Source organism: Dromaius novaehollandiae, chromosome 2, assembly GCF_036370855.1.
Source record: "Dromaius novaehollandiae isolate bDroNov1 chromosome 2, bDroNov1.hap1, whole genome shotgun sequence".
Taxonomy (NCBI): domain Eukaryota; kingdom Metazoa; phylum Chordata; class Aves; order Casuariiformes; family Dromaiidae; genus Dromaius; species Dromaius novaehollandiae.
This window is the reverse complement of record NC_088099.1, coordinates 59237050-59250727: the sequence shown is the minus strand read 5'-3', so window position 1 is coordinate 59250727 and position 13678 is coordinate 59237050. Positions and strand designations below refer to the sequence as shown.

At 41.0% G+C, this 13678-nt stretch overlaps 1 protein-coding gene and 1 long non-coding RNA gene across 12 annotated transcripts in view; both read left to right on the top strand.

Annotated features, from left to right (window-relative positions):
- Window positions 1–4890, top strand: part of TPK1 (thiamin pyrophosphokinase 1) — a 311398-nt gene extending 306508 nt beyond the window's left edge. For 10 of the 11 annotated variants that reach the window (XM_026121431.2, XM_064506634.1, XM_064506631.1 and 7 more), the window contains one exon: window positions 2756–4890. Coding sequence is in view for 9 of the 11 variants with exons in the window: in XM_064506634.1 (XP_064362704.1) it covers window positions 2756–2874 (119 nt within the window). In the remaining 2 variants the exon portion in view is untranslated. The remainder of the gene's footprint in view (window positions 1–2755) is intronic. The other variant, XR_010387697.1, reaches the window with a different exon arrangement.
- Window positions 4891–7903: 3013 nt separating this feature from the next.
- Window positions 7904–12115, top strand: LOC112996112 (uncharacterized). Its single transcript, XR_010387698.1, has 2 exons — window positions 7904–8312; window positions 9175–12115. It is a non-coding gene; the product is annotated as an uncharacterized LOC112996112 (long non-coding RNA).
- The last annotated feature ends 1563 nt before the right edge of the window (window positions 12116–13678 follow it).

The window sequence follows — 13678 nt, the reverse complement described above, 5'->3', positions numbered from 1 at the left end:
GACTTAACAAATCAGACTGAAAGCCATAAAAAAAAGGGGGGGGGGATATATCAGGTATGAACTGATAGAACTTCCCACTCCTTTGATGTTGTGATCTTCATGTCCCACTGCATGACACAGTAAGAAGGTTTCCTAGAGGCAGTAAGTATGGACATCCCTTTATTTCCATTACCAGTTTAAACCTACTTTTCCACATTAATTACTGTTCACTGATTGAATGGAAAGCATGCCTTTTTAACTACACTAGCTGAAACACTGGCTGGTTGTGAAAGCAAATAATTTGAATTTGTCCATTTGAGCCATGTGAATCAACAATACTGTTCTATATATAGTTTTTGCATTTTTCACTTCAGCATTTCACACACTGATCCTCACACACAACAGAATCTGGCAGAGAGAAAGACAAAAGGCTCCACCTAGTGGGCAAGAACTTTTAGCTTTAAAAAACCTGCAAGATTTTCACTTAATTCTGTGCATGAAGACATACTACTTCAGTTTTTGTTTCATTAAGCTGCCACATTGTTCTTAATTCTTGCCTTCTGACAGAGCCCTTATTTCATATGCAAAGTTGAAACAGTAAGAATTATTCTGAGAGCCTTAGGCATGAAGGAATAGATGATACTAAATGAGTGGGTTTGTATAGGAAGAGCAAGACTTTATCCACCGAGTTCTGGATTTTTTTTTCCCCTACAGCTTCAGCATACAGCATCCCAAAGTGGGTATTTTAAGTGTGTGTCAACAAATACATTATACCATTTAAGGTTATTAACTACTTCAAAATTACTTGAAACGTATTTGTAACTCGATCATAAAACTTAATACAGTAGTATTTTGGGAGTATTTTTACACAGGGACCTCTTCCCATGTGTTACCCCATCCTCATTAAATGACTTAGCCACGAACTGTGAAATCCAGATTCCCAGCAACTCAGTCTAGTGCATCAGCTTCTAGCGAGGCAGAACCTCACCAGCCTCTGCTGTCCCTTCCCAAAGGGCAAGAGCCAAAACTCATTTGCTGTGGCCTTTTTCCAGAAACCTGTCTACTTACCATTCTGTGTCCAAAATCATCCTGATAAAATCTAGCACCTATATTTTAGGCACATAATTGATCTAGTACAGTTTTTTTTTTTCCTTGCTGAACTTCTGCACTGCATTGCAGTTATGCTCTAAAAAGCCAAAATGTTCAAATGGCAGGAATCTTAAATTGCTTCAAGGATTTTAAAGCAGTAGTGAAATTCAGTCATTATTCTCTCATTTCAAGCAAATATAGATAGCAAATGAAACCTCCTTCCGTGCCCCCCCATTTGTTTCAGGCTAATAACTGGAGCAGGAACAAATAGCTGCAAGTGCAGATCTGGCAGAAGAGACACTGAACCCCATTGTCTGTCCTGCCTTCTGTCAGACTGTCCTCATTTTCAAACCATACAGCATGGCAAAATCAGTCCCCACTATGCAGTTTACAAAGCCTGGTGGACAGCACAACATTATATTATATTAAATACATGAGTTTATTATTCCATGTTCACCTCCACATTTGAAATAGTCATCTCCTGCAAATCCCAAAATAAAGTTTAATTGATACATGTTGCTTTGGATCTCCATTTGCGCTGAGCCATTTACTAGCAAATCCAGAGGACTCTAGCTTCAGTTTTAATGCATGATTTGACAATTCTAACAGACCACATACACTTGCTGCTGTACCTAAACAATTCTCCCCAGCTGCAGCTTTCCTTGTATCCTTCATGGAAATGTAACCCTGAGTGGCATCAGTTAGTATGATCTGCCATTTGACTTGTTTTAGAGATTGTAACAAAGAATAATCTTGGAGTTCATACACTAAACCTTTGTACAAGCAAAAAGTAATACAGAACTGGCTAGGCTTAGAAAGTCCATGGCGTAGTCCATATGCTTACAAAATGCAAGTCTCTCTCTCTCTCTATCTTCAAAACGAAGATAATGCCAGATAAAAGTTAAACTCCTTGTTTGTTTTGGGGCCAGCTTTTACCCTTGCTCTCAGCTTGTACGAAGTCTATGCAACGCTTAAAACCTGTCAGCTAACACAACATAGAACAGTTGTTTAAAACTTCATTGAGAACTCAAAATTACAGTTACAGCTACATTGCTAGCTGATGTTGTCCTCTCCTAGAACTGACCTTAGCTATTTGTTAGGGTAACATTGCTCAGTTTCCAGTACTTCACGGACAGGTACCTGACCATGCACACAATACAAGAAAGGCTGCAAGTCCCTATCACTTCAAAGGGAAAGTTGTTAAATGTTACCACTTTTAATTGCTGGCCCTTGTTCCAGAACTGGTCACATTTATGAGAATATAGGCTTGCTACTGAGCTAAAGCGAAACCAGTGTTTGCAATTATAGTAAGATCCTCTGTCTGATGTAAGCTGAAATACCTTCTCTAGCACCACTACTTTGGCTGATGCCAATGAAGTACAAATTTCCAGATGTGAAACTCTGGGGAACATTCAACAATATGCTTTTTAATAATCTGCTGTAAATTTAAATGCTAACTTGGGGATTAAGTATTAATTTATTCCCTCTAGAGGTCATTTTATAGAGTCTTATATAAGCCTTCTAATTAGTCTCTAAAACAGCTATTTTAGGTGTTGTTCATCTGCGGTAATTTATTCAGCTGTTGTATTCCTTCTTTGGGGAGGAGAGGCAGTCTTTACAACAGATAAATGCCGATAAATGTATTTGTTTCAAGATCACCACTACGTCTCTCTCTTATTTCTCATAGCTAACCACGTGCTGAAGTTTGGAACGCTCGTCAGTACTTCAAATACCTATGACAACTCTGGGATTGTAACCATTGAGACAGACAAGCCTTTGCTGTGGACAATGGCTATAAAAGAATAAGATGAGCTACAGCTGCCTTTTTTATCTGACTGAACTCAAATTACTGCAAAATTGCACTGGCAGAAGACAGCAGGACTGTTCCTAAGGAAATAATCGTGCACTGATTTTATGTAGTGAATGGAAAACAAATCTGAAATAAGTCAGTTGAGATCAAATCAAGATTAGTAGCAATGACTGGATACATCATTCTGGTACCTCATACTATCCACTCAGAAGACATGTGCTGTCACCCAGTATGATGACAAACAGGTGAGAATGGATGTGAGAAAACCTACTACTGCTAGTTTGGTCAGTACAGACTATTTTAACAAAGCATTTTGTTCCAGCACTAAACTATTTTTTGTCCTTTTGCCAAGGAAGCACAGTGCACAGTTGTACAGTACTTCTTTATAAAAACATGATAACGTAAGAGCAGTTAATCTAATTTTCCTGTCCTGCTTCATAACATACTTAGGTGTTGCTGAAGATTTCCCAGAAGACTAATAATTTAACTTTTCTACTTGTAAAGCAAGCTCGTGTACTGAAGAAGCTTCAGTTTTGCTGTAATACCAGTATCAGTATCTCCCAGTATCAAGTACTGGGAAAGCCTGTAATAAAAGTAGCATTGTAACATCTAATTATTACTAAAATTACTAAAAATTTACATTAAGCTTTTTGGAGTGAAATATGAGTTTGTTAACCTCAACCTGGGGAGGAAAAGCATTGCTAGCATATACCAGTTTCTGTACTCCTCCTTTCTAAATAATTTAATATCTAGAAGTGCAATTGTCTTACAACGCCAGTATCCAAAATTGATCAGTAAGGGTGTATGCCCTATCCAACATTCTGAAGTTTACTGCTTTTCTGAAAGACTGCTTAATATGTTTGAAAAATTAAGTTAACCTTAAACTGTAAGTTTTAATAACAAAGTAAGGGTTTTTTTTTTCCTTAATTCAAAATAAGAATCAGAGGTGCCAGTTCCTGTTTTGATGGGAAGTCCCCCCTCCCCCCCTCCAGTCAAGCACCATAATACACTGCAACAGAACTTCCAAATGCAGAAACAAATCTGGGGTAATGCTGGTGATTCTATAAATTAATAGTAAGAATTCCAGTTGATGATAATCTTTTAACTCACCACTTGGACAGTTTAAAATAATGCTGTTTTCTTGCCTCCTACCTTTGCTGGAACAATGCTGTTCACTAAGAGGAAAATTAAGCATTGAACTAGGTTGCCAAGAGAACCTGTGCAGTCTCCATCCCTGGAGTTTTTCAAGACCTGACTGGACAAAGCCCTAGACAACCTGGTCTGAATGCAGTGTTGACCCAGGTTTGAGCACAAGGTTGGACTAGAGACTTCTCAGTTCCTTTCAACCCGAATGATTCCATTGTGATTGAAAAAAAAGTAGCAAGGAACACTCTATTGCTAAAAAAAAAGTTGTAATGTAGATAGATATAAGCATGTACACTTCAAAAGACAGAAAATGTCAAGAATGTTTGAAATCCCAAACTGAGCTTGTTTAATAGTAAACAAGTTACAAAGTTGTGAAGTCTTTGGAGCAAGCATCCCAGAGTTCCTGAGGATTGTTCAGCCGCCACTGTTGAGAGAACAGAGTAACCAGTTTCAACTAATGAAGTGGTTTTTAATCCCATTTTAAGCCTAGTTTAGCCTCTCAACAGTGCCTTGTTAGGATAAGCACTACTACAATTATGGCTTGTCTCCTTTGTCAGGCACCTCTCCTTGCTTAGAGGGTAACTATCTTACAAGCATAGGTCAGCCAAGTTTCATCATCACAGCACAGTATTTTGCCTGATCCAGTATTAGAAAAGCAGCTACTGTACATGAGAATCCATTCTTCTCTGGAGAAGTAAGTTTTCATCGAGACTGTTAAAATGACAGTACCACGGCTGCCAATCGACTTGACGTTAAAGTCTGTCATGCTGCAACGTTCATTCCAAAAGGTATTTTACGAAATGCAGTTACATGTAAAACAAAAGTTTCAGTTATATCTATTTTAATAAATGAAACAATACAAACTTTGTTCTGTGTGTTGCCTTCTTCCAACACAATCAGAGAGTTTTCTGTGTTACCCTCTGCATACATTTTGGATGCCCATTTATAACCTATAAACAGTGAGAGGATGCAAGATCCAATACGGTAGCTGTTCTATGCATAAACATACACTGAGGAAGAGGACATCAAAATATTTGACATTCAGTTTTGAAGCAGATATTGGAAGAGAGACTGAAGAACTAGGGATCTAATATTTTGCAGCATTCTAAGACACCAACCTGAAATTAATGACCTACTTATTAATCAAGTTCTTTGAATATTTACCCAAGTATTGAATGCCATATTACAATGAAATGTGAAATCCACAGATACTAAAGTGACATGGATCCTGTAGGGATTTGAAATTGTTTTAAACTGAACTGATAAAAGTGAATGTAAAACTCTGTGAAACTGAAATTTCATATTTACTTACACAATAATGTTGTTGATTGGGATATGGATCAATTTGACAAAGAAGCCAATAAATCCCATTATTGCAAAGCCTATTGCTGTTGCCATCGCAATCTTCTGGAACTCTACAAAAGCAAAACAGAAAACATTTAGTCCAGGAAGCTAGCGTAGGACATATGGGAGATGTTCATTACAGTGACCAGGTAGAAGACCTGTCTTTAGAAAACAGTTATGTTAACGCAGGAAAAAGTTTAAGTACAGACCACATCGAGGCTGAGAAACAAATACACTTTCTCAGAAGAGAGATAAGATGTTGAGAGGAAAAAAAAAATGCTGCTTTCCACAAAACATAGCTCATCTCCATTTTTTTTTTTTTCCTTTTAAACTAGGAAGACAGAACTGGAAATACCCACAGTCTGCAACAATTTATGGAACATCTATTCCATAACTTTCTTCTATACCCCTTATAAGCCCTGAAAACAATCCTCAATACACATAAAAAACAGAACAGCTGCAATTACATATGCCACAGCATCTTAAGTCTCCACAACAGTAGAGCACATCAAGGGAAATTCTCAGGTTTTTTTGGATATGAACCATGAAGTGGACTGAGAATGTCAGCAGCCCCTAACAACCCTGCCAGTCTGACCACAAATAAAGTTCCTTACCGACCTCATAAGGTGTCAGTGAACTTAATCTTGGGAACATGGACAAAACATCCTAACTACTCTTGCTAAGAACAACCCTTTACATGCTGCTTCTGGTTGTAGCCTCTCTCTAATGCCCCACAGAAAAGCCAAAAAACCCTTGTGTATACCTCCAGCAACAAAGTTCTAGTGACTGCCTGATGGAGATGAGAAGTCCTGCAGTACTGCATCAGCAGTGCAAAGGGCAATCCTAGCTCCTTTCAAGTCTCTTAAAGTGAAATATTGCCTTCAAAGTCATATAGCAAGCTTAGTTTTCTCCAGAATTTTCCTTAAGTTGACTGCAATCTGCCAAACTTGACTACTGTATTTTCTTTTATGAATGCAAACAAGTTCTTCTGAGAACAGTTTACCTGATACATGGAAAATTACTTGCCCATCTCAAAACAACTAATTTAAGCTACTTAGCCTATTTCACAAGGTGAGCTTTAGTACCATTCACACATACCTGACTTAAGTAAGAATCAGAAAATGACAACATTTTATTATATCCAGAACTATAAACTCATTAAAATTTGGAGAACTACTCAAGTTCAACTTTCACATGGGAAGCAAAAAAACATTTGTGACAAATGGATCAACACAGAAGTAACATAAAGAAACATATGTGGTAAGACACAAGAGGAAATAAACACCCAGTTCTACTTTATTACGTGCTTTACCTTTCCTGTCAGGCTTAGTGCACCTCTTCACAAGTCGTATGGAATCTTTCACAAACTGACGGCTGGGTTCCACAAATTGCATTACTTGATCCATGATTACCTGCAAAGATGAACAGATTTGGAATTAGTGATACCACATCTAACAAAAGATAAAAATTTTTAGTTACAGAAAAAACACTTAACTGCAAAATTTGTAAAAGGCAGTATTCCTAAAATAATTTCAAGTCTCATATTCCAACATACCCAGAATTTCAAAAGAAGCCTCCACTGTGCACAATTGAAAGATGTTATATCAATACATACACATCAATGTTTAAACTACAGAAATTCCTTCTGCCTTACAGAATTTTTGGCTTGAAGCACTCAAGAAAAGCCTACGGACCTCAAACTTCAGTGTAATTTAAATACACCAACAAGCTGCTGCTGCCTACTGAAAACATGAAAAAAAAATGCCTTTCAGTATACAAAAGGCAAAAAGCAGCTCTACCACAGCATGCATCCAGTTTATGTCTTATGCTGTTTTTTTGAAAAAGCTATTGAAGACTACTAAACAGATAAAAGTCACCTGTTCGAAGAAATCCCTAAGCCACCAGCTGCTGAAGGCTTGGTGAGCATTTAGGCAGTGTCACGATACATATGGCCTGATCTCCTCAAAATAAGCATCTTCTAACAGCTACCCTCACAAACAGGATACCAGACTAGGTAGATCTATGGTGAAAATCAGTACAAATCCCCTGGCGCGAGGGTCCCTCATACCCGACCCTCTAATGTCTCCCTCAAGTGCTCCCGTATTTTGTTTTTTTGACAAAGCCTTTAACAGACACCCAACACCCCCCCCCGCGCCGTGGCTGTGAGAACTGCGAGCACACCAGCCCCACAACAGGGGGTCACTGCCCTGCCCTGCCCTGCCCTGCCCGACCAGGGCCGGGGGCCCTGGCAGCCCCAGCCCCTTCCCCCACGGGACGCGGCCCTGGGAGGGACGCCCAAACCTCAGCCTCGAGCGCCGGCCCCGGGCCGGCCCGCAGGGCCTAACGGCAAGAGGCAGTATCGGAACCAGCTGGGCGCCCCCTCGACCGCCTTCCCCTCACAGCGCGGTGGAAGGGGGGGGGGGGGAAGGGAGGGGGTCCCGACCGTTAGCGGTGTCGCCGGCCGTTGCCGGTGAGTCCCTGACGGCCGTTACGGGTTGCTGCGTCGGGTAAAAGCCACGTCGCACACGCAGGGAGCGCGTGACGTCACCGCGCGCGCGCACAGGCACGGCGGCGGCGGCGGCCGCACCCCTCCCCCAGGAAGGGAGGAAATGGCGGGAGAGCGGTAGCAGTCCGTCTAACAAGTGCTGTTCAAAGAAGGAGGGGGGCATGAAAAACTGTGTGCTTTGCCGTGATTCAGACATCTACTGAGCTGCAAAACTGCGGAGGCCGCTGGGAGCCACGGGAGTTTTCACCGTCCCTGAAAGCACCGGCTCCCCTGGCTGTTTGCCCAGAGAAACGTGCAGCGTAGTGCTTGAGAGCGGAAAAGCTGCTCCGCAGATGTAGAGCGCTCCTCTTCATGCGTGAGGGGGTAAAAGATGCTGCCATCTGCCCAAAGTGAGCCCTTTTTTGCTGTTTTTGAAGTGAGAATCAGAGCATGTTACAGGTGAGGGAAGAACATGTTAGTGATTTTTATCTGTTATTATTTCTTTAAATTTTAATTTTTGTCCAGAGCTCTGTTGCTAGCTGATTGCCATCTTTCTCTGTCCCAGTTTATATTGATTGCCCAAAGCTTATTACTTATTCATTAGGTAGGCTGTGGGTATTCAGCAGCCAGATGAAAAGGGCTCTAGCCAGGTAAGACAGAAATTACCTGGTCTAGACCCACTGTTGGATTTAAACACTTTCAGGATATTTTAACTTTTTGCTAGCAGATACTGTATGACAGATAAGGCATCATCTCACCACATCAAGGGTTTGTGAGATACTCCACAAGTATTTTAACAGCCCTCTACTTGTCCTTGCCCCCAGAGCGAGTCCCTCAGTACTGCTGAGCGCCTCCCGATACGAGCTTTCCCTTTGGCTTTGGAGGCCTATTGTTTTGTGTTGTCCTCTACTAGTTTTCTACAACAGCCTGGCTTCAAATTGGATTGTGCTTGTGACCTCTCTCTCAGGCACTGTGCCGCAGATTGGGCCGTATTTTTGGCAGCCAAACTCTGCTAGGCCTTTTCCAGGCATAGCCATTGGCCCAGCAGCATGTTAAGGTTGCAGAGTCAGTTCAGCCTTCCCCAACAAACAAGCTTATCGCCTGTCTCTCGTTTTTGAGGCTGGTTTGCCAACTCCAAGGATGTGGCCCACCACCTAGGGCCGAGGAAAATCCCTAAGGAAAGCGGCTGAGGGCCTGGTAGTCACAGCGGGTATGTGGAGGAGCAGAGCAGGCTGCTGGCGCTCTGAGTGAGAAGGTACTTACAGGCTTTTTTTTCTTCTTCCTTTTTTTTCCCCTTTGATGCTACAAATAAATGCTGCAGGCTTTACTAACAGAGGAAATTCACATTTCTAATTGTGCTACGTGATGAGCCTTGCAGAGGGATTGTTTCCACAGCAGCGTGTTCCTGTAACCATATGGCAATGTTTGGAGAGAAAAAAAAAACTGAATTAAGAAGACACATATGTATGAAGCAGCTGATAACATGGACTTCTGATTGGATTAGATTTTGGCTGAAGTCTCCCCCTTCCCTGTTTTAAGTTTCTTGTCCTGGGAAGAAACGTTCTGGGGAATAGTAGCATGTTCTGCCTGGCTTTAAGGAAATGGTTTTGTTATCGTGGCCTAACAGAGATTAGGGCTCTCTGTGACGGGTAGAAGGTATTGATTGTCTTCTGCCCCAGATGTCCTTCCTCTCCCGCTGTGAGCTTTCCTCGTCCTTCCCTGGAGGCTCCCAAGTTTGGACTTCGCCAGCTTGGAGGAGAGGCAGGCTTCTGTTTCTGTGCACTGGGAGTGTCTGCTGCTCTTCTTCAAACCCCTTCTCAATAACTTTTTTTTTTTTAATGTCCTTGAACTGTTATTACTTAGACTTAAAGTCTTCAGGGCAAGCATATTACCTTTCTGTATATATTTACAAAGAGCCATCAACATTTACAGAAGATGTGAAGTAGTTTACCTGTCTCAGGCATGGTATTTTCTTACAGAAAACTAGACTTACTAGGTTGAGTTTTCTTCTGCTTCTTTATTGTCCTTGCAAGGGCAAGTAAGTAAGTGAGTGTTATGCTTGCACATGTAAATTTTCATGACAGTTTTACAAGACTGCATTTATGGCATTACCTAAGCAGTAAATAATCATTCTCTCAACAGAAAAAGACAGCTATTACCGTATATTGTAATGTGCTAGTGCTGATTTGCTTCTGGATATTCACTGTGCATAAGCAACAGCACAAGCAGGAGTAATACACCTTTTTTCCATACTCTCTTAGGCACCAAGGATGAGTGAATTCTTTTGATGATAGTTTTACTTTGCTTATTTACATATTTTTACTTGTCATTTCTGTTTCTTGTCCTTTGGAGCACTTGAAAGATAAATCTTTTTTTTTAACTATTGGCACATTAAACTGTTATATAACATCCATCACCTGCTTAGGGTAATGTTTAAAAAGAAAAAAAAAAAAAAAAAAAAAGGAGAGAGGGACAAATTTCTGCTTCAACCTTATATTGCACAGCCATCAGCCTGCCCCAGCTGCTACTGTGCAGCCCCAGTTGTGGGTCCCACTGCAGCCCATGGAGCACAGCAGCAAGCCAGAAAGCTGTCAGCAGTTGCAGCAAACGTGGTGGGTGATCATCCAGAGTAGGGGGGGAACACAGGCTTCTGCATGAGAGAGGTTCAGCCTCTGCACTGCAATTGCACAGGTGCAACTGCTGAGTGGTGCAGGAAGGGTAGGGTTGTGGCTTAGTCTGAAAGGGCCTCCAGCCCTGACTCCCCACAGGAGGTTGCCCTGTTTTCCCTGCATTTGCTCCATTCTCCAGCAAGTGGGCTGAACAAAGTGCCCTGCTCCTGCCCTGTATTTTGTGGGGCTGGTTCTGCTTGGTTGGCCTCCACAGCAGCTTGGTTGTAGGGGAACTGCTCTCTGTGTGTGCTGGAGGGGAGAGACCTGACAGTCAGGGTTTCATGTTTTAAGGAGTGTGGCCCATGAGGGGTCCCTGCAGCCCCAGAAGAAAAGACTTGGGTGTCCTGATCCTGGCAGGACTCCCCCAGGGACACGGAAAATGGTAGGTTTGGGTTATGCCTTGTAGAGCTATCTCCTTTGCATCCTGTGACAGAGAGCAGGAATCCCACTGCTGTCCTGTATGAAGAGCCAGAGGAGCGGGCAGGCACAGGATCTCCCAATTGCTTTGGACAGCCAGGAGACAAGGCTGCGTTGAACTGGAAGGAGGCAAGGCAAAGGACCGGTTGCTTCCCTGAGGGAATTGGTGGGAATGATGGATCACGCGAAGAGAGTAGCTCTTGAGGACAGAATCTGACTTGCTTTGGTGGATTTGAGGAAAAAATGGTTATCCTGGGAGACAGCAAAGGAAAAGAAAGACTGAGAAAATAGGTGGCAGCCTGTGGACTTACATAGGCAAGGAGAAAGGGCTACTGAGGAAAGAGTAAATCTGGGTATGCTCTGGGATGCCAGAAGGACAAACTGCAGCAAGAACAGAGCAAAACTACACAGTGGCATGAGATTTACAGTCCAAGCAAGGGAATAGTGCAGAGAAGGAAGAGCAAAGGGGAGAAGGAAGGATTATGACATGGAAAAGGTGTTAGGGGACTTTCTTGTACAGAATAGCCTGTTGAATAGTGCGGCAGATAGATGCTTCACACAGCAGCTGTGGTGCACTGAAATCATGCTAAAGATCCCATTACTTGACAGTCCGTGCTGTTAGATGACTAAATGACTTTAAAATTCAGTCTTTAGAAATTGCTAAGATATATAGGACCTTTTATTTCTTAATTTTACATTATCATAAATATATTTGATTAATTTATATCTTGAGAAACCTTTGGAATATCTATGTGCTTCTGACATTTAAAAATTATTATTAACTTTTCATTCTTCTAAATGATCCTGAGTCTCTGTTTGGATTTGATAAGCACATCTGCATGATTTACAATGGGAAGAAAGATGATTTCCCTCCTTAGTAGCTGTGCAGACGCAGAGGAAGTGCATAAATGCAGGATTAATGTTAAGAAAAAATGATAGCTAAGATTCTGGGTTCAGAAGGAAATGATGAAGTGTCTGTAGTCCATGTCCTTGCATTAGCTTCATTAATTATAGAAAGGCCACTAGATCAGTCTTTAATGCCATGGTCGTGAAAGGAAACATTGCTAGTCTGAAGCAACTAACAAGCCCCATCTCTTGATTTGTGCTGCTTCATATTGAATGGAGATGAAATGTGGGGATGAGGGAGGAGTGCTATTAAAATAGATTTTTACCAGTGGTGGATTTATTGTGTATAATTTTAAAGATGACCTTTTAAACAAAGACTGTATTCAATTTCATTTGAAAGACCTGAAGAATGAGAGCACTTGGAAAATTTGTGTCTGTATGCCAGTAATGATATATACAATATCAGAGAAACAAGGACTGTATACTAAAATGACAATCCAAACAGTCTGTAGATAAGGTTTCTAGACAGCCAAAGCAATATAAGGAAGTTAACAGAGGAATAAGTGTGCTTCCATCAGTTAGAGGACATATTTAGGTCTGAGAAGTAAATAAAGAAAAAATCAAGTAATTAATAGTACTTTGTACTAGTTTTAATAACATTAAAACAAAGAAGTATTTTGTTTTAATGCAACTGCCACAGACGGCTGTGATTGCCCTTATTTTCAGCCACGTCTCAATTCTTTGTTTGAGGTGTGCTGCTTATTATTTTTAAGTTTGTAGTTTGTTTTCGTCTGCCAGTTAATATCATTCTCTCTTGGTTCCTGGGCCCATCCAAAAAAATAATAAGAAAAGTGACTGTAATAAACAGGAGGCCAAAAAAAGTGTTTTCTTCATAATCTTGCTCTAGTAAATAGCAACAGATGATACAGACTTGTCCCCTCCGTTGCAGTTTCCATATGAAGATTGTTGTGTATGATAAAAAAAAAAATTAATCATAATAACAACACTACCATGTCAGTAAATACTAATTACCAGCTCAGATAAAAAAGCCAAATTAAAATTGGAAATATTCTTAACCTTAAGATTTTTTTTTCCTTGAAGACAAGGTTTGATTAGAAATGAAATGATAGCTTTCTCTTTGTAGAAGTAGTGTTTTATGTCAGCAAAGCCATTTTTCAGGTGCTTTGTGTGCGTTCAGACATTTAAAAATGGCTTTTAAAAATATGCAAAGGTTGCATGTATTATACATAAGACTCAATCATATAGCAGATACAGAAGTAGCAACTAAAAGGGCAGACAAAGCATCTTTTCAAGTATATTGAAGATGTCCCCTGCCTGCTTCAAGCCAAGATGACAGCAAGCAATTCATTCAGTAACTAGGGACAGGCAGTTTATCGATGCATAGCTGTCGTGTCAAAATGTTAAACAGAAGTCCCACACTTAGGTCTAGATCTTATTTTACTTTGTTTTGGCAAACCTTCCACTTATTTCATTGTGTAAAGCATATACCCCACCACCCCTTTTGGTGTTTTACAAGTGTAGTAGACTAAAACTGTATTTTCTTTTCATTATGTTTTATTGGATCTTGTGCTCAGTTTGTGGCTTAGGAATAAGTACTCTGGCTGTTGGTTCCTTCTGGTGATGGGGTCAGTTGAGCTGGACACCCTGCTCCTACTATCATGACGTGATTTGTCACTGCGTAGCCTCACTAGCTACGGTGAAGAAGAAATGTAGTGGTAAAGCTGACCTTTCTGGTTCTGCCTTATGAAGGCTACTTCAGGGCATGTGATCTTCGGCAAGGTCCGAAATCCGGGCTGGCTGGAAGGGGAGCCAGAATGCCATCTTTCTCTGGAGGCCAGTAAGAGGCATTTTTTAGGCTTTTAGCTGTTGTAA